This window comes from Homalodisca vitripennis, chromosome 1 (assembly GCF_021130785.1).
Source record: "Homalodisca vitripennis isolate AUS2020 chromosome 1, UT_GWSS_2.1, whole genome shotgun sequence".
NCBI classification, from domain to species: domain Eukaryota; kingdom Metazoa; phylum Arthropoda; class Insecta; order Hemiptera; family Cicadellidae; genus Homalodisca; species Homalodisca vitripennis.
Window position 1 is genome coordinate 168,094,284 of NC_060207.1, and position 26,265 is coordinate 168,120,548.

Sequence of the window (26,265 nt, forward strand, 5' to 3'; positions counted from 1 at the left end):
CATCTAATCCTACATCATGAACAATGTGTCCTACTTCGTTAGGTCTTGTGTGAACTGTACCTCCCTCCACAAGACGTTGATGGAGGTTTGAGAACACAGAATGACTGGGAAGTCGGCGATCAGGGTAGCGAGCTTGATACTCTCTTTGGGCAGCACACGCATTTCCATCACAAAGCCCGTAAATAAAGTGCATATCAGCGTATTCTCCAGTAGTGAACTCCATGGCAGCCTACACTTGACTAAATTGAGCAGAAAAATAGTTTATTGGAGGTAGAAGTAATTCATGTGGACACTGGTCTTACAAAACAAGATAAGGAATGAATGTACAATACTGGTGAAAGTTATAAGATAAGGAATTAAAACATTGATAAAGGGCGTGACCGTTAATCCGTAACTATCATCCACAAAATTATTTTAAACTGCTTTACTTTTTTGTAATCTTTTATTCCTTGTTTTATGAGGCATTTTATAAAACATAAAAATTAAGTACAGTTGATATTAAATTGTTTTAAACTTTTTGTAGCTTGCGTGTTTTTTTAATATTCAAACCGATAAAAGTAGATAACAGAATACTTAACTATGGTCATATGGCATACCATTTTAAAGCCTATTAAATGGGAAAGTTTTTAATATCACTTGTTACATTCCTGTGTACAGGGTGTGGTAAAAAGATGGGTTTCAATGATATTTCAGTTTTTCTTAAACTTAGCAACTTTGCCATTTGAATCGACCTGAAACTTAATTTCTTTTCTTACCGTTTGAACCGATAACTTTTTCAAATTAGAAATTTAACGGAGAATCTAAAAATGATGTAGTTTGCTCACATATGTCTATACGTTGCTAAAAAATATCAGATTTACGTACAAAAACACGGGTTTTTTTAGAAAAACTGAAAATAATTAATTTCAGACCTAATTTTTGGAGTTAGACTTTTTTATAACCACCATTGTATCACATTTACATTGCATTATAACCCAAAACATTTTGTCACACCAAGAGCCACTCACCCTGTATAATTATTTAAATAATTTATTATTATTAAAATAAAATATACAATATAATATAAAGTAAATACAATTAATTATTAAAATCAAATATGTGTGTGCATATTTTATTTTAATAATTAATTGTAATTTGCGTATGTCCCAACCTTTACACATGAGATATATTTTAAAATTAAAACTGGCTTAGTTTCAATTATTAGTGCACTAATGCAAATTAAACTAATTTATACGAGTAGATTGAAAGTGTATTGTCAACTAACACTACCTATAAACTATCGCCGCGCCGGCGAGTTAATTAAGTTCTATATTGTTGACCCTCGAAGCATACAGGCTAACAAAGCCAGGGATGTCCTCTTGAGAGTTAGTTATAGTTTAACTCGTCTAGTCTTGATATTTGCTCAAATTATTCGTATTACCTTTATTGAACCTACGAGTGGCCTTCTATTTTAGTTCTTAATGAGAGTTGCTAATGAGAGTTTACTCATACCAAGTTAAACTTCACTGGACAGAGTTAGTATCCAAAATTCAATATTTATATAGATAAGAAATGTACCATCTTTAAGAACTAAAACCAATCCAAGCGTTTTAAATGTCTTTCTGGGTAATGTTCTGAGACAACATTTGTGCTCTGATGAGTGTAAAATCAAATGTTTGAACTTTTTGTACTTTTTTATGGATTCTGTTTTTAAGAATTACTTTCATCAATTCAATATATGTTTTAATTAATTATATGTGATTTTAATATCATATACAGTAGAACCCCTCATATCCGGCCTCGGTTTTACCGCACCTCGGTTTATCCGGCCACTTCCCGGAAGCCAATATCGAAATTTATTTACCACGGCTTGCAGACGCGCAGTTGCACGCACTAGTCTCCCACGACTCTTGCGTTATTTTGGTGTATCTATTTGGTTACATTTTCCTGTGTTGTCCTCAGTTGAGCTAATAGGTTTACCCTGTAAACAGTTCGTTGATTATTTCCAGTGCGGTTAGTACAGTACAGTACAATTGTTTTGTTTCGTCAAGTGCTGTGTACTGTAGGTTGGTTTATCCGGCCGAATCGTTATCCGGCCAGGGGCTCGGTCCCGTGGTGGCCGGATATGAGGGGTTCTACTGTATTGGTACTTGATAATTATATTCTAATGATGTGATGGTAATTTAATATTTTCTTTTTTTGCATTTCAGGCACTAAACCGTTGGATACGAGCTATGCGAGGTGAGTTCGTCTTATAATATTACTAGCTGTTACCTGCAGCTTCGCATGCAATTTTATTTTGAAAAACAAGAACATTTTGATTTTTTTTTTAATGGCATTCCAAACAATTTCAGAGATAAGTGATAGTCTCTGAAATATATTCCAATTATCTATCACTTAGACTACGACAGAACTAAGCTATTTTGTTCGTTTCAGTGGAGAAGACATGATGGTATGATTTCATCTTATTACTCTTCACTAGACGGTGCAAACAGGGTTTCATTTATTATTTACTACAACCATGAAATGAACCTTAGATAGATCTTTCATCCGTTTTTGTAATTTTACTACATGGTGGATTTCAGAAAGCTCAATTTTGTATGGGAAGAGCTCTGAATTCTAAGCCTTCCACACAGTTTATGTATTTGTTTGAGTTTGATAATGAGTTCTTAGTGCATGAAACCTACCGCATCACATGTAGACGTCAGTTTAGTACAGCTGCAGCGCTTGCAATTAATTGATAGTGCAGGTGGCAAAGGTGTCATTCTTACGCATCACCTCGTTAGAGCAGTACAAAACATTTGCCTGGTTGTTTAAATTTTTTCCAAAAGTTAGCTTGGGATTGAAGAATATTCCAATAGTGTGAGGTTACAGTTTACAGATACAAAACTAATTTTATCTGTTGACATAAAATAGATAAATTGTATTAGTACATGGATGAAACATGTAAAGCAAGTCAGTAAAGATCGTATAGCTGAGTATTTATTGCCAGGAATAGTGTTATCATGATTTTCTCTGCGAACTTCTTGAGAGTAAACATGTCTCGTACGTTTGGCGATAGTCCTGTCAACAGAAAAGTGTATCAAGACGTCACCAACTATAAATACCTCATCACGGAGAGAATCCATCGAGATTGCCGTTGTCACGATGACAGACAGTATCTTCTGCTTCTGACGTATTGGTACGTTTTACAGAACGTACATTTTAATTTAGATTATCAACAATATTACTACTACTATTACTCCTCTATATTACTCTTTGGCCAATGTATATAAATAAAATCTTAAATTGAAAAATAATATTTCAAGCACAATATTAATTTAAAATGTAGTAATTATGATGCACGTAATCGTTTATTATTCTATCAAATAAGTTATTATTATCATGCCGCTATCACATTGAATAAATGTAGGTTCCAAGTAACCAAACAAACGATAAATGTTTTTAGTTGTTAAAAATATAAAGTGAAAGCAGAACATCCCTTATTTCTTAGCCTTACGCGGCCGATGTCATTAGTATCATCTGAGTTTTCAGGTTTACGACATCGAAATTTATTTGTGTGAGCATTGTTTCTACGTAGGGATGAACCGGAAACTGTTGTAACAAAGGTCGTGCAATCCTAAGAACTAAGGTTATTATTACTAGTTGTAATATTTTTCTTTAAACGTATTTTAAACAAATTACTATAACAACTTTTAGTTTACCGTTTATTATTAGTAATTTTTCCATACATGTATAAGATAGTGAACACCAATTTAAAAATCAAGAGCACTAAGTGTGTACTTGAAGGATTGTACACATTTTACCACACACTACATTTATGTGTTTACAGTTAATTTAAGATAAAATATAATTTCAGTTAAAGTACCGACTTTATTTTTTTTTTTAAGAAACTAAAACCTCTACTAGAAATTCTAACAAAACCTCAACTTGAAAAGGAGTACACTTGAAGACATCTTGTTTAAAAGTTACAATGAACGCTAGACTTGTAGATTGTCTGTTGAAAAAGTAATTCGCAGTCGACGAATCTAACTTAGTTTGCTTCGCAATCAACGTATTGTAGTGGTGGATAAAGTTAGTTTTGATTCGGTCACGGGCACTTCAGTGGAGCTTTGCTTTAATTAGATTAATCATTGTATTTGGTTCTCCACAATCAGATTAAATCTAACTAGGATCTGCTGTGCCGTCAGATAGTTTCACCTTTGATTATAGAACCTTCAGATAATCTGATAAATTGTCTAGTCAAAGGTTGGTAACACTAATTGTAGTTTGTACTTACGCGCATACTTTTACTTTCGATGGTGTTTGAGTTAGATTGTGTTTTTATCGGTTAATTTTAAGATAACCAGGTTTGTTAGGAAACGCTAATTACTATAATTTGTGAATGGATGTACTCTGTAAGGAAATCCGGAATAGAGAGCGAAAAGACCGAACCAAGATTTTGAATTATCTGCTTAGACATACCGAATCTTGCCTACAGAACCCGGTGGGTAAAGAATAGAAAATGGTCCTAAGTCATTTAAGTTTCAGTCATCGAACACTGACAAGTAATAGAAGGGGCGTATAAACAGAAATCTGTCGTCGCCTGATGAGCTTAGTCTAAACAAATATGGCAGTCGCCGTGAATGACTCACCCTTAGTAGCGAGCGACCTGGGTCTGTGCGCTCCGCTCAGTTGAACCTTATATTGGTGCTCTGCTCGCGTACTACTTCTGATTTCGCTATGGGAACTCCAGCTACAGCATACGGTATGACGATTTAGCTCTGTAATAATATGAAATTTTTCGCCAGCCGTTGACCAGCTCTTGTCAATGCATATTTCACGATCTCGCACTGCTGTTGTTCCAAAAACCGAAGGTATCACGTTTTATATGTAACTAGCGGGCCCGGCGCGCTTTGCTGCGCATTTCAATAATTTTTTGCAAAAGTTGCCCGCGGCTTCGCACGCAATTTCCCGTTGAAAACAGTACACTATATTCACTTATTCTTTTTCTATCACATTCTAAACATTGCTGAGATAATTGATAGTCGTTCCATCGTGAGCCTCTTGGGCGTATTATGAAGGTATGTACCATATTCCTGCCTCTATCTAGCTGTTACCCACGGCTTCGCACGCAAATCTTAAGAACCGAAGTCCTTATATTACTTAGTAAATTTTTTTGTTTACTATAATAAATTTTAGATTAAATTAGTTATATCTCCGATGCCACGATTGAGCTTGCTTTGTTGTCTCGATCGAGAGAATATGTACACACGGAGTTTTGAGAACCATACTTCTGTCAAAAAAAACAACTAAGGTTGATTTTATAACATTCTTTATATTTGTAGCCAACGTAAGATAGTAATTATGATATCTGCATTACTCTTCTGATCAAGCATGAGCATGGTTTATATTAAATAAATATTGCAGTTAAAGGTGAATTTTTACGTCAAATTTGAATTGTATTATCTGGATAGTAAAGTCTATGTTTAACAGTGATTGCAAAAACAGTTTAAACAAAATTTGTCGTTTCTCTTAAGCTTACTCTATGCTTTAAAACTATAAGTGTAATATATGTTTACAAAGAACAGCTGATTAAAAATTTGAAAAGACGTTAACATATGTTTGCTGCAATGCATTTCTTATGGGTATTTCTGTAACCAGTGGGGCGGAATCCTGAATCGGGAAAGGGATGGGCATAGCTTATAAACCTTCTCCGTGGAAAAATACATATACGTACAAATTTTCATCATGATCGGTCCAATAGTTCACGATTCCATAAAGGACAAACATACAAACATTCATTTTTATATATATAGATAATGAAAAAAATTCAAACTGATTTAAAATTATATTAGTATCTGTAACAAAAATATGTGAACTATTTTTTAGTGTTTTATAAGCAGCCTCTCTAAAACGAAATTGTTCTTCGGTTTCGAAATTTTCGGTTTTGTATTGCTAGTTAATACCGTATTATCTATTTAAATGGGAGGGGGATGGACGCCGCCTAACAAAACCGTATAGATATTTTTATATGCTTTACTGCACAAAATTAACATTCGCAATAAATTACACATTCTATTTTGTAATGTACGCATTACATCCAATAGGACAGATTCACATATACAGTACAACAACGTTTTCGTAAACTTTTCCAAATTTCATTGTTTAAACTTATTAAACTGTGTTTATTGAACAAGTTAGTGATACAGTCATTTATTAAAACAGATAATCTCATGGCTGTAAAGGATATATTGATTATAAGTGCCATGAAATATTGTTTGGAATTTACTTATTTTACGATACACTAGTGTAAGCAGAAATTTGAACATAATAATGCGTGTCTATTAATTAAAGCTGTGTGCAATAAATACCACATTATTTAAAGACACTTTCTTTCCATGTCAAAAAACAGAAACCACCTTTGTAAACATGTGTAGCTTAAACACATATTTTCTTTACAAATTTCTTGTTTTATGAAATGAAATGAATTAAAGAAATTAAAACTGATTTTCATTTTTAAACTGACAGTTTAACATTCGAAAAAGAATTTTAGACTATCATAATAAAATTAATAAACTATATGGTTATCATAAACTAAAAATAATTATCGGTTTTATTTTTAAAACCAAAGAGTAATAATAGTAAAATAGTTCTTCATATGATTATTAAGATAAGTGGTCAACGTAATCACTCATAATATTTTCCAGTAGTCTTTTCTATCATTATACAATGAAACCAAGCAAAAGAAAACACAATGCTCTAACTGCTGTGCTACGGCGACCTGACAAAACTGAAATGTTCCTTTACAATTTAAAGTGCACTAAGAATTGTTAACTTTATTTATTTGTATTTAATTTAATGTACTATAAATTGAATTTTTTTTAACAACATAGAAAATATGGCAGCAGTGGTGACAACTTCGATAATGCAGGTTAATTTGTTATGCCAATGCTATTATTTTTCTGTGCTCGATGGTTTCAGCAGATGGCGCTCGTAATTTGGGTGGGGGAGGTGTTATTGAAGCCAAGATCCTGGTTATCACAGAAATTCAACCTTCTTGGATGAGACTCTCCTTTGACATGGAATCTTTCATAATAAAAGCCATATGGTTATTTACTTATATAGAAGTATACAGTTCTGAATGGTTTTAAATTCGGTCCTAATTAATATGATAAAATGCGTTTACCTTAAGACTAGCATTTTTGTGACTATTTTTACATATTGTAGGTAGGCGGTCTCCATAAACATTACTAGTGTAAATTTCAATAAGTCAAAAAATTGAGCACGTGAATTAAAATACAAAAAAGAGAAGAATTTAGTTTATTAGGTATTTTGGTATTACACGGAGGCCACAATTTTTGAATATGTTTACCGGAGACCTTAAATAACTAAATTATTAGAAAGAATAGACTTTATTTGACTTGCTGTGAAAAATACATGCCATTATGTCAATCAATTCTTCCAAAAGGAAGTGATATCGGCAAGGAGGCCACTCTGTCCCTATCTACTACTTGTTATTAAGCCATATAGTTAAGTCTAGATTAGGTTATGATAAATACATTACTAGTAGTACCATATTTAAATATGAGCGCTCACGTGATCTGAGCTCGACTTCGGGTACTATCTTGAGGGATCCTTTTCTTGCTAGAAGTGTGTTATGAGCGCTGGGCGCCACGAAGCCCGCACGGATTGCCAGGGACATTTCCCAGATAGTCCAAATTTTCCGTTGGCACGTGGTCTGAAGTCAGGAAAGTACTGATCACATTTTGAAATCGGATTACTACATATTAATAAGAGAAGATATAATTAACAATTAATATTTTACTCTTTCCTGCTCCCTGTTTATGTTTGTATCAACGGAATTTTATTTCAAAAGTTTCAATGGTTGCCATTTAGTAACTAAATAAAATAAATACTTGATAGTACTTAAATTGTCATGTACGTTACTTGCTGTAATTGTTTGGAGTTTTAGTCATTTATTAAATGCAAATATTGACAGATGAAAATAAAAATCTTTTTTGAATTATACTATTTCATAATTTTTTGTTCAAACTTCAGCAGATGATGTTATACATAAAATTATAAATATCATACAGTGTTTCTTGGTTTTCAGCCTCTTTATGTGTTTGTCTGTTTTATTCATTGAAAATTCATAATTCTAAAACTATTTAAACTATAGTGGTGCAATATGGCATTAATATTAATTTATCTTACTAACATGTATATTACTGATTAAAGCAAAACTTATTTTCACTAAATTTCCCAGTGGTGGGAGTTTTAAAATTCCCATGCGAAGTATCAAATATCAGGAGAACCGATGTAAGAACATAGGTTTGAAGAAACATAACTATAGCTCATAAAGACAAAAAAGTTAAATACTTTAGTTGTTATATTGTCATATCAGAAAACAGGGAGGAAATGCACTTTACTCGAACTAAATTTAAACTCTGTGTAAGTTACTGTTAGCAAAAGAGCAGTAAAATAACATACTCGTACTTCGTATCTTATAATAATTTAAACTAAGGACCTTTCTCAGCAACTTTGAGGTATCAAATAGTTATTTTAAAATTTCAAATCTCAGCACCCAACCCTCTCAATCTCCAGATGGAATCGACATTGGTTTCAACAGGGGTGTGACTCAGATCATTACTTTAAACAAAGATAGGTTCCCTAGCATTTGTGAGCTAGGTTATTGCCATTGAAAGAAAACTACATCTCGGTAACATATTCTGTCCTGTTGCTCTAATCATGTTTCAAAGAACTCCACCATTATCTGGAACACTAATGTAAACTGAGGAAGCTTACTACACATCAAGTAACAACTAATGGTTGTTTTATAATTTGTTACTCCATGGTGAATTTTTCCATTACCTCCAGTAGTGACACCACTCGGACCATTAACATGATAATCAATATGTTCCTTAACATCTGAAAGATAAGTTATTGTCATTATAAGAAAACCACATCTCAGCATCTTATTCCATCTCGTTATTCTATGTTGTGTTTGATTTAAAGGACTTCTAGAGGAGGATTATCTGGAACCCTAATGTAGAATAGGAACCTTATCACTGCAACTCTGATATAACCTATATAGTGATTGAGGAAATTCCAATCTCAGCACTCAATCCTGACTCGTTACTCCAGGATGGATTGTTATACTGCCTGCAATAGAGACGTCACTCGTGCCATTACTAAGAACAATGGTATTTTTCCTGAATTTACCATCTGATATGTAAGGTGTGAGCATTGGAAGAAAACTACATATCAGCATCTTATTCCATCTCGTTGCTACATTTCGTTTTCAAAATACTCATATATAAATGGTTTATGGTACCCTGAGGTAGACTAGGAAATTTCCTGCAGTAACTATGATCTAACATTTTGTGATTTGGAAAATTTCAATCTCCGGAATAAATCCTGGTCTATTACTTCAGGACAGTTTTTTTACATATTGCCTCCAAATAGGCACATCATTCTGAATCCAAGCACGAAAAGTAATGGTTTCCTAGCAATTCTGAGGCAAGTTGTAGTAATTGTAAGAAAACCACATCCTTGCATTGCTTTGTCTAGCTTCTCTATAATATGGTTTTATATGTAAAACTTTCAAAGTACTTTTTTGGTCAGATACTTGTCCATGCCATAAAAAAATAGGAAACTTAGTAAAGGAACATACAAAAACAGGTAGAATTGCATAACCTTCTCCTTTTTGATGTCGGTTAAAAATTAGTTTATGTGAAGCTGATTTACAAATAAGTCTCATATTGTTACAATATTTATATAGTTTTACAATTGATTTTTATAGTTTGGAATTAAATTTACTTCATTTAACTATTCTTTTCTTTTTTAAATTCAGATTCGTTTTCAGTTTGGGCTTGAAAGTGGTGTGTTCTTGTTATGCAGGTGGTAGGACTGTGAGGGTTGTGGTGACTCCCCCAGCGCTCGGCCGACGTCGTACAGCTAGCTGTCTGCGTACCGTCATCTTCCTGTTCCTGGTGACCTTCGTCTGGCTGCAACTCCACATGTCCAGTCTTTCCAGCTCCCCTCGCCCAGACCTCTCCGCGGACAATGATTCTTCTCAGGCCATCCTCAGCATGGTGCCTCAGGTAGGCTAAAACAATTCAATCACTATTTAAGAGGCATTGCATTAAATATGTGGCCAATGTTCTTGGAAAAAATCAGGTGAGCAATAAAGTATATTTATTACGTTGCAATTATGTTATGAAATTGGCTATTTTACAATGTTAAAAATGGACAAGATGATACAATACTTATACAATACCATGTAATTATTGAATACAAGTGAGTACCTTCACGATAAGGCTGCAAATCTCTAAATATCTTAAAGATCATACAGGGTGAACATTGTCCAGAGAAGTCAGTACAACTTTGCAAATGTGCTTAAACCTTTTTTTTCCTTAAAAATGTTTGCCAACTCCGCAGAAAGAACTTCTAAATTCAGTACACCAAAATAAAAATGTAAATGCTGACTCATACTGTGGGATCTTTCATGTGCTAATTTGAGGAACATCACCACATGTCACACATAACTTAAGTCTGCCATGTTAAAGAGATCTTTTTTGGCAGAACACATTGATAAGACTTGTTGATCATTTCATACAAGAATGTATCAAATTAAGTTGAAAATTATTTATATTTTTTTCTGAATTGTCAAATGGTTTGTCCACAGGTGCTACACAAGTTCCTGACTAGCCGTCCACGAAATGTGTCCCAGCACTTGGCTTCCAACGCAAGCGAATTGCCACGTGCCCTAACCATAGATGAAATCAAGCACAACATCCGCCGCTACAACCAGCTGCAGACTGTACACAACGAGGACTTGTTTGGCCCCGTCCAAAATGATACCATCATCATCGTTATCCAGGTATTGTGATTGTTATGTTATGCCATGTCGGCTTAGGTAATGTGTAGACAAAGTTACGGGTGATTGAAATGAACTCTCTTGTATACTCAAACTCTACTCTCACGAACCTGATTTATACTATTTTATATTCTTTTACTTTAATTTTGTTTTTATTTATTTCTTTATATTGCATCAGTTAGAATGATAGAATATCATATGGAAAGTATTCGATATTCGACTATATTACTTCTTATCTATGAAATCGACTGTTATCAGATTCAGTGTGCACTTTCTTGGTTCTTCTCTCTTGGTTGCACCAAGAAAAGCTCTCATTCATACCTTTAATAAGTCTGCTGTCAGTTTTTGTTCAGTGCGTTTGTTCGTCAAGCTTTAATCGAATTTTTCCCAAAAACATGACAAAACAGGAAAATAAGCTAATTTGCATTAAGTTTGATTTTAAACTCGAGAAGACTGTGGGAACCTAACAATGATCTTTCATGGGAAATCCATCTCCCTGACTTCCTTGTATTTATGATTCAACTGTTTTAAAAATGGCTATGGTTTGGGAGAAAAAGATGCGTCTTCTGGTCGATCTTCATTAACGTGAACCCCAGAATACATCAAACATGTGTGGTTAGCAATCAAAGATTGGACATTCGAAAATCATAGTTGCAGTTCCGCCTGAATATTTGGATTTGAGATGAGTGGTTACAAGATTAGTACCAAAATTGCTCACCGAAGATCAAAGGAGAGGCGCGATGTTTAGAAGCTGCCTCTGACCCAGCATTAATTAAAAAGTGATCTGGCGATAAGACATAGTTTTATAATTCATTCATCAGCATGGCTCAAACCTGGAACCCAGCACCCAAAAAGGCTCTGTAAGTTCAGAGTAAAATCAAGACAATTCTGACGGGTTTTTTTGTCCACAAAGACGTAATGCACCTCGAATATGCTCTAGAGGGCCATATTTGGACAATATGGCCTATTGTACTATTTAGCACATAAAGCTTTTAGTATTTTTATTTTTGCTTGTATAAGAAATCATCAAATATTAACTTCTAACTTTGAATGTTAACTGCTGCTATGTGCTTGATCAACCGAAACGCATATGCTGAAGTATATCTAATAAAAATGAGTTTATTACTTCCTAAAACAACTCTAGACAGTATTTAGGCACTTGCTGATCAAGCGGAAGAATTTAAAAACAAAAACAATTTTAATTGAACATTAGCTCTTTGGTAGAATATATATGGTATATTCCATATGTTTTCGAAACTTAAAGAAAAAAGGAGATGTATTGCCATAATCCGGAAGGAAAAAAGGATATGAACTGCAGTTCAGATATATTGTGTTCAGATAAGCAAATTGATCAAGTTGTTGATACTCTCAAGTGTATACGAAGAAGGTATTTAATTGTTAGAATTCCGCAAATGTTCGTGTGGAATATTGTGAACGACCTCCTTCTTATTACCAACACTGACTGAGAAGATGATTTAATTCTTTTTTCATCACACATTGCATGTATTTATTTCTTAGTGTAACCAGTAGCAATACTTTATTAATATATGGATAGTAAATGGTATGTTTAAAAACCAAGTACAAGTAAAATTTTCAATAGAATATTTACTGGATGTCAGTAATGTGTGAAAATTGGATATAAATCTGATGTCCAATAGTGGTGGTCCAATGTGGTATAGAATTCCATTATCGGTGTCCTAGAGATTGCAATACACTTTGGCCTTTTGTTCTAGTGATTATTAAGTCCTGGGTAAACACTGATAATAGCCGAGCAGTCTCCTTTTGTTACAGTATTAGAGGCTGTTACAGTCCTGTTGCAGCTTTCAGTCTTATTGACTTAGTGAAACCAATGAAGACAAACATCGAAAATGGTGTAATCTCCTCTACTGTTTCATTAACTAGATGAGTTATTATTATTTTGACCATAAATCAGACAAAACTAAATTTGTATTGTACTTTCTTTAAAATTTTTTTTTGGTTGTTTAAATTCATGAAAATTGCTAACTACATATAGAAAACTACACATTTATGGAACAATAAGAAAATTTCAATTATGTTTATCCGTTAAATAAAAAAGATATAATTTTCTTATACTATTTTAGGAATTAATAATTTATGTTTCTTATAAAATTTTTCCCAATGTGGATTAGGTAGACTATGTATTACATGGCACCAGCTGTAGATATTGCAATGTGTGTGTGTGTTGTAGGTCAACTATGTAATCGGTGTAATAGTAACTCTAGGCTTGTATTAGTGGTTAAATTGGATTGTTATAATTCACAAAAAGATTATATTCTATTGAACTGGAATTATTTATTTTCAAATAACAAAAAATCATACTAAATCCCATGCTAAATCCACCTGGTTAATTCTAATATAGTATATAATAATAATAAAATATATAATAATTCTAATAATCTAATCAAATACACATTTTTTCTACAATCAATCTGCATATTTCCTCCATACATCCCGTTTATAGACCCCCAACTTTCAGAATATAAAATCATTGATAATGCAGTCTCACTTAAATGGGATAAACTTAATACTTACTCCCAATTGACATTGACATAGTAATTATTTGTTTCGATTTTTACTACACAGTTATTATGTCTATGGCAAATCTTCACGTTCACATACTTTTTATGTAAATGAATTTGATTTTATTATTTAGCTAAGTGTTTCATGTGATAAGATTCACACATCACCTACTTGTACTCTAGCAGTGACTGCTGTCAAATTTCTGACTTTCTAAACTAACTAATATATTCTTTTTTTTAAATAAGATTACTTTTTTAAATAAGAAGCCATACTCGATGCTGAAGATACTGTGCTGAAGGGACCTTTGAAGCTACACTGATGATCGAGAAAATTTCCAAACGGTACTTTCTCGACCTCCGATCACGTCCCAGATTATCCAACTTTTACGATGTCAGATCACGTTAGGTGATCTGGCTCATGATCTGAGGTTGGGAAAGTACTGATCGGAAATGCTCCTGGCCATCAGTGTGGGCTTTGGTGGTCTGCACTCCTGGCGAAAAAAGAAAAACATCCCTTGAGATAGTACACAAATTCAAGCTCATATCATGTAAGCGCTTGTAAAGGTTAACTTTAACTTTGGTTATACTAGAACATATTTATGATAACTTACTTATATCATGTAATAACAAGTATAGTAGAAGATATGGGCAGAGTGGTCTCCTGATATACCAAAGTACCAAGAAATTTGTGCCACCATTTCTGAAGAGACCTACCACGGGAAATCCAATCCACATTAATTACTGTATCAAATTCGAATAACTATAAATGATGTCCTGAGCCCTTTCCTTCTTCACAGTAAAATCCTCTGTACTCTTTTCAATAATACTAATGCAGCCAATGTTATTCACATCAAGTTTTCCAAAACATAAAAAATAGTTATTTATTTCACTAGAGAAAGCTCAAATGAAAAAAATCTTTATTTTATTTTTATAACAATTTTTACTTAATGATAATGCATAATTTATTCTAAAATATGTTGCTTGTAAGTTCAGCACTAATCAAAAGTTGTAGTGTGAAGCTGTTCTTAATGTGTTCCAAACTTCCATTCAAGTATCATGTAAAATTCATGTCAGTGCCAATGACTATTCCATTACTATTGTTCCTCATTTCTTACACATTAGTGTGGGGATGTAGTACACATTAATAAGGAGCAATACAGTAATATTCATATGTATTAATTTTATCATTCTATTCCATCAATCAAAAATAAATTAATTAGTTTATTAATGTGGTAATGTACGTTACAATTAAATAAAGATGTGATTGATCAACTGATGAATGACAGTAGTAGTCAATGCAAAATTTTGATTGTGAATGTCACACAATTATTAATAACTTACATCTGATAAGTTAATCTGGTATTCTAATTGAATTAGGCATTGATCATTGTACATACTCCATGAAGGCATTAATTATTTTTTGGACAACAATAAAATTAAGTTATGTAAAATATTGTATCTAACACATTATGTAAAACTTTTATACAGTGCTCAGTTGATTACTGCTACCCAGTTTCACTCATTATGCAACTTTTCTCATTGTACTGTAACCGAGTCCATTACATAACATATTATATAAATTTCAATATCAATAATAAATTAGGATTCACATTTTATTCAGACCTGTTTAATCATAACTGTTTTTAAGTACAAGAACATAGTTACATTACAAAATTCAACGAATATTTTCAGGTGACCATGACAAATGCCATTATTTTAAGTACATTATACAATTTGTTATTCGATTTCACAGCTAAATTTATATAAGGATAACAAAATTTCAGACATCTTTATATCAATCTTTATATGTTTCACAATTGTAACACTACGTTTTGAGACCTGTTTTCTTCTTCAGATGTCTAAATTTCTTAGAGATAAAACTAAGCTTACATACATACTTATAGACAAATCAACGAAACATGAGCATGAACAAAGTTAATCTTGACAACACAACAACATTTTTAAAATCAAACAATTTTAATTACCTCAAGCTTCAAGTCCAGTAAGAGTCAGGACAGAATATACGTACGACTGAAGTGCTGTCAACACATGTTTGCTTTCACCACAGAAAACTTATTAGTGACTGAGAGAAATCAATTTCGGCACATACCATGTTATGGTGGTACAGCACCTAATATAAAAATCAGGATTGCGAGCTATAGTTGGAAAAAGGAAAAAGTAAAAGCAGGCACATATGACCTTATTTAGATAGATAGTTTTAAATTCTTAATCACAAACTTATATTGTGTGTCCAAATTGTATTAACTGAGGTTTCTTTAATTGATGAAATTTATTACTTTTCCTATTTGTTCTTAATTACAATTTGGCTTATTATGTGGAGATCAAAATTGATTAGGTAATGAATAAGGTATATTATACATATGAGCTCAGTTCAGCATTCATTTGCCTAAATTTCTAAATTAATTTCTAAATTTTTACAATACCGAACAAAGTTTGAAATGTGAACAAAGAATAAGAAATAATCATCATAGAATAAACAACATAAAATAAACATCATAAAAATAACATCATGTATAAAACATTGTCCTCGGGAAATGAGCCTGCATGGGCTATGATGCCTGTGCGCAGACTCGAGTTGTTCACGCCTGAAGAAATAACGGACTGGATATAATAATAAAAAAAAAAATGAATATAAATATAGTACAAAATAATACACCATTACACACCACACACATACATACACACACACATACATATATACATATACATATGCATGCACATACACATGCGAATATGCAATGAATATATTAAAAGGAAAAAACCGCGTAATTTTGATTTGTACCTGTTTTAAAGCATTAAATATTATTAATTTTAAAACATATACATATTAGCAACAATGGTAATTAAGCAGGGTCACCGCAGATTATAATAGGTTAGTGATAATGAATGATTATGGGATAGGAGTAGTGGCTGTTTACATGTCAAACTGTCAGTCCGTAGTTCGTAGACAGCACTGCCTCGGCCTCCTCAATAGACAATGATAATAACCACTGGTTAACTTTCCTTTTAAAAATAATTGTAGAAATTTCACTGAAAAAACTAAAATTTGGAAACTGTTTACTCATATTTATAAAAAGCACGTGAGCTAGATAGTATGAGTTGGTGTTAGAATAAGATTTAGTTAATTGCAATGGTAGAATTCCTGTTGATCTAGAATAACGTGTGTTATGGGTGTGTTGAGTTCTTACAAATAAATCATCTAAATTTTTATACATGTGTATTAAAAGAGATTTTATAAAAAGTTGTCTTATTGTAAACATTTTAGTTTCTTGAAATAAAATGGATGTTGAAAACCTATGACATTTTTTAAAAGCTACTTTCAAAATTTATTTCTGAACCGTAAAAAGAGGATCAAGATTTGATTTATAAGCTGCCCCCCAAGAAATTATCCCAAATGCAAAAAGAGATTGCATGTATGCATAATATACCATTTTCATTTCTTGAACAGCAAGAATATCCCTAAGGATCTTAAAGGCAAAGATATACTTTCGGGTCTTTTGTTTGAGATATTCAATATGATCTGACCATTTCAAACGGAAATCTAAAATAACGCCAAGATATTTATACGAGTTTATTTTTTCGATTGCTTCGCAAATACAGGTGCTGTTACTGTGATTTCCACAATTATGTATGATCAGATTTCCTAAGACATAACCCGACTGAGGATTCAAAGAAATTGGCATCAATTTTGTTTTAGTTATATTTAAGGAAAGGACATTCTGATCCTATTTGCATAAGGTGTATATGTTGCTTTTGCTTGTTGTAAAACTCAGCTGAAAAGACGAACCAAAGTTGAAACTGACAAATGGTCGCAAACATGTGAGAGCAACAGCTCAAAGATAATGTTTGCAATGCCACTCGGTCACAAAGATATCAGTTATCCCATTTGGGATATGTTACTGTGATACAACCAAAACGTGTTTCAAAGAGTCTCCCAATTGGACCTTTAGACTTGCTCCGGAGTGACAGGATATTTTGATATGAGTTTAAGGGCAGAGGCCATCTCTTGTCTACTTCCATGATGAGAGATAGTGTGTATTATATCTTAGTTATGTCACCTTGGAAGAGGAGACCAGCTCTGTACCAGCCTCTCTAGTCAAAGCAGGCATGGACAGCACGCCCTTATATCCAGTCTAGCAACTGCTTTAAAACTAGGAAGCCCCAATAACTCAAACCGTTGTCCTCCGCAGTTGACTAGACATATTGATCTATCCTTCTACCCCAATATCTCAATATTTGCGGTTTGTGATCCATTGCATTGCTCAGATTTAAGTGACACATCGGCTTTTGTTGTATCCTTATATAGAACTGGAAGGTATAATTAGCCAAGTCAGTAAGGAAACAAAAAAGATACAATTCAGTTAACATTCAAACTGTCTAATGTATAGGTTTAACTATAATTTTGTGTTGAGTATTGATACTGTTAACTCTTACATCTTACAAATGTGTAGTTGTATTTTTAGTTGAAATGTCATGAAATACTAAGAAGCAGTAAATGATTACAAGGCAATAAACTAATTGTACTTGCAAGTCATAGAAGTATTTTATCCTTTAATAACGCTTTAAAAGTAAAGATCTCAGTCTTACAATGATTGCGTTTTACAGATCCATACCAGGTTGGTGTACCTGCGTCACCTGATAGTGAGCCTGGCACAAGCACGAGACATCGAGTCCACTCTGATCGTGTTCAGCCATGACTATTACGATGAGGAGATCAACGATCTGGTGCAGAGTGTGGACTTTGCCAAAGTGCTGCAGATTTTCTATCCACACTCCATACAGACCCACCCTCATGAGTTCCCTGGAGAATCTCCTGGTGACTGTCCCCGAGACATCACCATTGAACAGTGAGTCATAATCTGTCACTAGAATTACCATATAAATTATCAGGATGTAGGCTTAATAGCTTATTAATAAACTCATTTTGAGGAATATTTCATAAGTTCGAGGTATGATAAAAAAATACTGTGAATAATTTTCTATTTCAATAAGTAATAAACTTATATTAAATTTGATTTAATCTCCTTCAAAGTACTGTCCTTGGATGGCAATGCACTTATCCCAAATTTTAATCCATGACCGGAAACATTTCTGAAAGGCTTCTTTTGGAAGGGCTTTTAGCTGCTCAGTTGTGGCCTTCTCAATGTCAGGAATGGCATTAAAAAGTTTTCCTTTAAGCACAGTTTTAATTTTTGGGAAGAGCCAGAAGTTGTATGGTGCTAAATCAGGTGAGTATGGCGGTGAGTACGCTGTTTTTAGACACGGTGCATTGTTGTGATGAAGAAGAAAGTTATTCGCCCATTTTCCTTGTCTCTTTCTTCGTATGTCGTTTTGGAAACGTTTCAGTACACCCTTATAAAATTCAGAGTTCGAAGTTGTTCCCCTTGGAATGAACTCTGATCACACTATGCCCTCATTATCGAAAGAAAAAAATGAACAAGACCTTGATGTTTGATTATGACTGATGTACCTTTTTAGGGCGAGGAAATGCACTGGTTTTCCATTGGGAACTCTGCATTATGGTCTCAGTGTCATATCCAAAGACCCAACTTTCATCTTCAGTGACAATTTTGTCCATGAAGTCCGGATCTGTTTGAAGACGATCCTTCAACTCTGTATAGACTAATGCACGATTTTCCTTCTGTTCATCACTCGTCTTGTAACAAATTTTGCACTTGTTGGTCTCATTTGCAAACTATTGGTAAAATGCTTTGAATGGAATCATACAAGATGTTAAGATTTTCTGATAGCTTTCGAACAAAGCGTAGTTCCTACTTTTTCCACATTATCATTTGATTGTAAGTTAATGGATGTCCCGAACGCTTCTCATCCTCAACCGACTCATTTCCACTTCAAAATCGGTCATTCCACTTGTATAATATCTTTAGAGTGACCAAATTATCACCATACACTTTAATATTTTGTTAGCTTCTTTGACATTCTTTTACAACTTTTTTAATGTTAATGAGGTGTTCAAAATCCATGATGTGCGATGACACAGTGAACATGACATCACTCTAGCGACTCTGGCAGTTGACTGGCAAGCTCCAGCATTTTGAAACTTATTGCTGCTTGTCTCAACAGATCACGCTACTAGGCACATTACATCATATGGATGTAGCATCAGCAGTTACCACTATAAAAATTCATTCACAATATTTTTTTATCACACCTCATACATATTTAAACTGTATTGAATTGTAAATTAATCTATTAAATTCTGTTACCTGAAACTGTAACTTTCTTTGGTGACGAGTCTTTCCATTATCACAATAGATTACGCATTTAAACATTTAAAGGATTATTTTCAGAAATAACTTAGAAGAGATTAATTTAACATCAGACCTGAAATTACAAATTTGGGTTCACTCAAAGGATATGATTTATTCCCTTAAAACCAACTTATCTATAAATAAAAATATTTAGAATGTTGTCTTCTATGGTATTTTTGTTTTCAATGTATTAACATATACAGAATTTTAGAAATTCAGGAGATTTTTAAAGTGTAGGATAATTAATTGAAGACACACTGAATGGTTGTATTTTTCTAATGAGAATAAAATTGTTATTGATCAAAGCTTATTAGGAGGATTCAAAGAAATCTTGAAGAATCGTACAAAAAGAGTAAGGAACTGAAAAAATTATGTCTTATTATTTGTTCATATATCATCAAAAATATAATAATTAAATACTAACATATAATGTGTGAATCACTGAGATATTTCTTTATTTATAATTCATTACTAATTGATGATTTGAAACTATAATAGAATTACGGACATTTACCATATGTTTTATGTTACTAAATTGAACATATTAAATTCTTAATTGTTATGTTTCTACAATTATGCTTTTCTTCAGTTGGGAAATATATAATCCTAAAGTTAAGCATTCAAGAAAGTTAATAAATAAAAATATGTGGCGTTAAACGAAAAACATAGATGCATATTAAAGACAAACACTTTGGGCAGAAGAAAAATAAAGAGAAAAACACAAAACTAAATATTACAATACAGAACAAACTATGGTTCTGTAAATGATGGTTTGTTTATTTTTATCAAGCTTAATCATATTATTGATAGAAAACTGCCACGAAATAGTAAAATAGTGGCAGTAAAATGGAATTGCTATTGTTGGCATTCATGTTTGTGAAAAAATTGTTTTTCTAATTGGTGAAATTTTGTAAAGATACATTTGTTATCTGGCTAGTCATCCAGTTTAATCTTTGTGTGGCCCATATTTTATTCCTCGATCCCTGTACTGTTTGTGGGACGTGTCTATTTTAGAAATTGGTGTAATAATTAGTTATCAGTAGCATTAGTTGAGCTGTATAAAATATTGTGCTGGTGATTGTTTGTAGGGCTGCAATCCGCAAGTGTATCAACGCCCGGACGCCAGATCTATATGGTCACTACCGGGAAGCCAAGTTTACACAGACAAAGCATCACTGGTGGTGGAAGGCTAATCGAGTGTTCAACCAGCTGGAGATCACCCGCAACCATACAGGTACAACTGGTCAACGCTTTTACTTTTAGTTGTCATAGATTGTAGTGGAATTTCATGGATTTAAGTTTGGGGAGCCTACACACTATCTAATGGTAGGGGACTAGATCAATCCCTTGTTTTTTTAGTATTATGTCGTAATGGCACAAAATGTCAAGGAAATGTGTATAAAATCTTTGAGATTTGGTTAATTGGATTTGACTAAACAAAGGTATCTTCTCGCAATTACATGTTCATTTCGATGTTTTTACAGCATGTTAAATATGTGTTCCAATCTACTACACTGCTACAAAATAACATATTTACTTTCCTTATCTGTTATGAGTCTTCTCTGGTAATTCCTCCAAATCGAATTTGAACTGGACCACAATTTATGCCGCGTCAAAACATTGTTAACACAATTAAAATCTAGAAATGTTGGCCTCACTATGGACAGTATTCTTCAGTCAAAATATGTTAAACTGGAATTGACAGAACATGTACATTCATTTATAAAGGTGATTAGAGAGGGGCAGACCTGTAATGTGATTGGCTGATTCTCGACAAATCAGAGATCAACATGACTTCATTATCACAGGCTGCCTGTTTTTTGATAATTTAATGTCTTTGTTTAAGTTAATTTACTTCTTGAGTATTCCTATTATGGCTTTTTAAAGTAGTGGTTCTTGGTCCAATCTGAAAATATTTATTGGGGGAAGTTTTGTGAGTGGAGTAATTGAGATGGATTGTAAGCAGAACTGGTAATTAAATATACTTATAGTATCTACTGGTTTAGAAACTATTATATTAGTCACAGTAAATAAATTTCTTTGTACTGTCTATCAATCAGAAGAAAGGAGATTGTGTATCTACTTTATACTTAGGATTATTGAAGTTATGATATTACGAAAAGAAAATTACTTGACAAAAGAGGAGTTTACAATGGGTAAGGGACAATAGAATTGTACTATAATTAAACAATTGAATGGATTTCAGGTTTTGTAAATAAGTGTTCTCTGCCTTTAGTCAGGTAGAGCCGAGTTCTCAAAGGAATACTCAGAGATTAGTTGATCTTGTCAACATGACTGATAATGAGACATAATTCTAGCATGTACCAATAAAAATGGTACTTTGCTGGAGATAAATTTAAGAACTATTCCAGTTCAAAATTATATGTAGTCTAAATAAAATAATATCGCTAATATGTCTATCATTATATTATGTGTAGCGATTTCTATATGTGTCTCTAATATTATAGAGGTTAAGTGGAAGAGAGGAGTTTATAGTTCTAGCTTCATCTTTAATAAAGTCATGTTTGATTTATTTTTTCCCATGTTTTTCATCAGAAAGACAGGGGTATATAATTAATAAGGAGGTTTACAGTGTTTTTACAGAACATTTAACATTGACTGTAGTGTTTTTATATTGTATTGTTAGATATGCCATGAAATCCTGCTAAATCTTATCCAAGTATCTGAATCTGTATGATTCCACTCTTGTATTACTAGTTTAGTGTACTCATGTGTAAAATAAAGTAATAAGTTTTTTGTCACTATATTATAGTGTAGAGGATTCAGTTCCTATCACACCTTGTTATTTGACATGACATCTACTATAGAATAATCTATTTGCAGGACTAGTGTTGTTCCTGGAGGAAGACCACTTTGTCGCTCAGGATTTCTTACACATTCTGAGACTGATGGAACGAACGGCTCGAGTCAGCTGTCCAACATGCAACATTTTGTCTCTTGGCACCTACCTGAAGACCTACAGCTATTTTGGTGACTCCAAAAAGGTAAGAAAACTTTTGCTTTGAAAAAGAATCAATCACACTGTTCTTGTAAAAATCATAAAAGATCAATGACTTTCTTCGAACAATTGTACCTACTTCAGCAATTACAAAAGGTAAAATTTTTTTCTGAAAAATAATAGATTAAATAGCTTTTTAAACATACAGCATCATAAGAGATGTGGATGTAAGGTATATAATTGAAAATCCTAGACAGATCTTTATTTTATCTCCTAAATTCTTCAACTACTGACATACCTCTTATTTAAAACTGAGTTTGGCACAGTAATACATAAAATAGTAATTGCAACTAAATGTAATCAATAATAATAGCTTTGTTTTGTGTCATTTTCAATCTTTGACTGTTTCTCATTCAGTATTGGTTCTGTTTGGTAACATCCTCACACATGCCAGTTGCCTTTTGAGGATGAGTAGAATAAGACTTAAAAGAAGACCAACCTCCCATAAAATAAAATATACATCTATGTAAGAGATTAAAATATTCCTGAATCAGTCTGTAGCCTAAACCATACAGTGCCTATTTTATTGCCAGCACAATTAGATCTCTGTTATTAACTTTCTATCAGCATTAATATTTTGTGTCCCTACAAGATTTTTAAATTGGGAATTACTCCACGTTTGATATTAGAGTTGATATGTTTTTAAAATGTAGTTCACTAAATATTTATTTCCAAATATAATCATATAACATTCCAAGAATGCTATGGTAAGTGTACTATAATTTATTGACCTTATGTTGTGAAATCTCTACAAATATTTTGGAGATGCAGTCCAATATAAAACTGTAAAAATCATCTCCAATCACTGTCATCAGTTGAATCGATGAAGATATTTTTTTTCGTATGACAAAGATTAGATATGACAAAAATCAGAGTAAATATCAACGTTATCTCGAATAGTTTGATTTACAATTTCGTACTGAATATTTTAAGACACACATATACCAAAATAGACAAAAGGATTATAAAGGTTTTTTTTAATTTTTATGTTCTGAAAATGGAATTTGATGATTTTATCTTGATACGTATAGTGCCAAATACAAGATGATGACTATTATGATGTTAAAACAGTTTGTGATTCACTCTGTTGGAATAAGTAATAATTAGGATCATTCATTGCTGATAAAATATTGAACCATATGTTAACTTCAAAGACAGTTAACTTTAAGACAGTTCTACTACCTCAGAAATATTCAATAAATTCAGCACTTTCTACCAACTCAGGATTATTTTAAACAGTCCTGTTACACTATGTACCAAGTTTTATTTGTCCTATAATAATCCATTCCAAAATAAAGCTTTAATATATATTTTGTGTAATGATGTTTGTGTTATTTAAGTGAATTCTATCAAGTGATAAATTAAAAAAATGTCATTATACTTTAACTGAAATTTACTGGTTTAACTATCTTCTCTCTTAGATCTTCATATTTAATGTGCATATTTTAGTGTTAACGTCTAATGTTAACACTGTTAATTTTGACCTGAATATCTTAAAAATGAAATAAGTGGATATTTTCATATAATTTTAATCAAACATTCTGAATTATGATACAGTAATGTGGAATATTGTTTGGCACAGTGTTATCTTATGTATTGTAACACAATGCTGTGTGTCACACTGGCTTCATTGTAACACTGCTGCTTTTGGTCACTTTTCACCACCATCATCGCACTTTCATTTTTCACAGTTCTCTTTCTTTTTGTGTGTTAAAATAAATAATGATGCCTGAAACACTCAAACCTGAGTAAGGCCCAAGTAAAAGATATCATTAACCCACCTTAGAAAAAATACTTAAGGTTTGTTTTAAATGTGAATGAATTAACTGTTATAGACTACTATGTGCTTTTGTAATTTCATCTTGCTGAGTATGTTTGTGTCTAGTTACAAAACAACACATTTTATTTCAGTAATTTTGTTGCAAAATGTATTCATTCGTATTTGTGTTAATATTTTATTGAAGTATAAAAATAACCATATAAATAATTGTTTAATCCTATAAGTAATTTGCAATTTATATAACAGAAGAACAGTTAATCTGATAAATTAATCAATAAATTCAGTTCCCAATCACAAATTATATTTTTCTCATTAAAGAATTATTATTCCAAACATTGTTGTCCATAGTTTTTTTGCAATTATATAAAAAATACTATTATATTGTTCAGATTTATTAACAAACTATTTTAGTCATTATAAAATCAATTTTATTTATAAAAACATGATTCTGGTCTACAAAATATTTAATTTTTACAGTAACAAAATACTTGTTATATAACTTTCAAATATTTGTTATTAATAATAATCAGATAAATAGCTAATACATTTTCAATGAAATGTACAAAATAACAAAATTGAGAATAACAATACATTTTTTATACCTGAAAATTCTATAATTCTGAACAATTTAAAATACCTATAGTGCAAAAAATGAAATTTTTATTTTTATAAACCTTATTATAGTTTGTTTCTTGAGTAAAATTTTCTAATACACAGGCAGATAAGTCTTATTTTCAAAATATAAAATTATATTATTTACAAGTTGTATTATGGAAAATTTGATTATTTCAAGTTTATGAATAAGCTGTTTACCAAATGAATATACACTGTTGCCACCAAACTAAAATCTAGATAACACAATGAAATTTAAAAATAACAAGTCCTTAATAGAAGTTCAACATTTTGTATTGTATCTCATAGTTAACAAAATATGTACTATTGCATTGTATTTTATAATTTGTCTATTTTACTTAAATCCCCAGAAGAATGCATGTAGAGGGATCAAATTTAAAAACTAAATTTAATAAGAAACAAATAATATTGCACAGTTGTCATGTGAACTCAAAAGACCATAAAGTTGATTATGGCATTGAGTTTCATATGGTTGTCCATAATAATCTTTGCCCACAGTGTATCAATCACAATTAATAATAATCAGTTAATATTTAAATTACTTTACGTAACAGGAATAACCAGCATACTAATGCAATTGAGGATTTAATAAAAGGAACTTTCCTTGAATAAGTAATAAGTTTTTATGTTATACAGTATTACGAAATAGAATCAGTAAACAGGTAAAGGGTCAACCAAATTTAGTATACAGGGGGATAGTGTACTTAGTCTAGAAGAGATGTATAAAGTTTCAAAACCCGAAAAAAGGTGCACCAAGTACCAAAGGAGATAACAAATCACTATAATCTTGGCGTCTTGTAGAATAGTCAGAATAGCCAATCATTTGACCACAATAGTCAGCCACAATTCTTTAAAGTGAAATTTAACTCTCAACTATAATGACATTCTTATTTTAAATAAAGAGGGATGGAACTTATTCAGATAAATTATTTTTGAATACAGGCTAAATCATGTTATGTTATGTTACTTTAAAGTAAATACTCTCAAATGAATAATACAATAATAATCTAATATATAACTAACAGGTTCACTTCATGTAATATATTTTTTTAACTGCATTATAATTCACCAACAGCAAATGAAAACTAACTGTTGTTGTGAACTGTTGTCACATCGGAAAATATGGAAACAGATGTGTTGAATATAAACATACTAATAAC

The 26,265-nt window shown here is 32.2% G+C and overlaps 1 protein-coding gene across 2 annotated transcripts in view; it reads left to right on the top strand.

Annotated features, from left to right (window-relative positions):
* Positions 1-26,265, top strand: part of LOC124352699 (alpha-1,6-mannosyl-glycoprotein 2-beta-N-acetylglucosaminyltransferase) — a 92,904-nt gene that overhangs the window by 59,239 nt on the left and 7,400 nt on the right. For both annotated transcript variants that reach the window (XM_046802301.1, XM_046802302.1), the window contains exons 3-8: positions 2,190-2,220; positions 9,862-10,064; positions 10,649-10,843; positions 18,007-18,248; positions 20,762-20,907; positions 22,518-22,678. In XM_046802301.1, coding sequence (XP_046658257.1) covers positions 2,214-2,220; positions 9,862-10,064; positions 10,649-10,843; positions 18,007-18,248; positions 20,762-20,907; positions 22,518-22,678 — 954 coding nt within the window. In that variant the 5' untranslated portion in view covers positions 2,190-2,213. The remainder of the gene's footprint in view (positions 1-2,189; positions 2,221-9,861; positions 10,065-10,648; positions 10,844-18,006; positions 18,249-20,761; positions 20,908-22,517; positions 22,679-26,265) is intronic.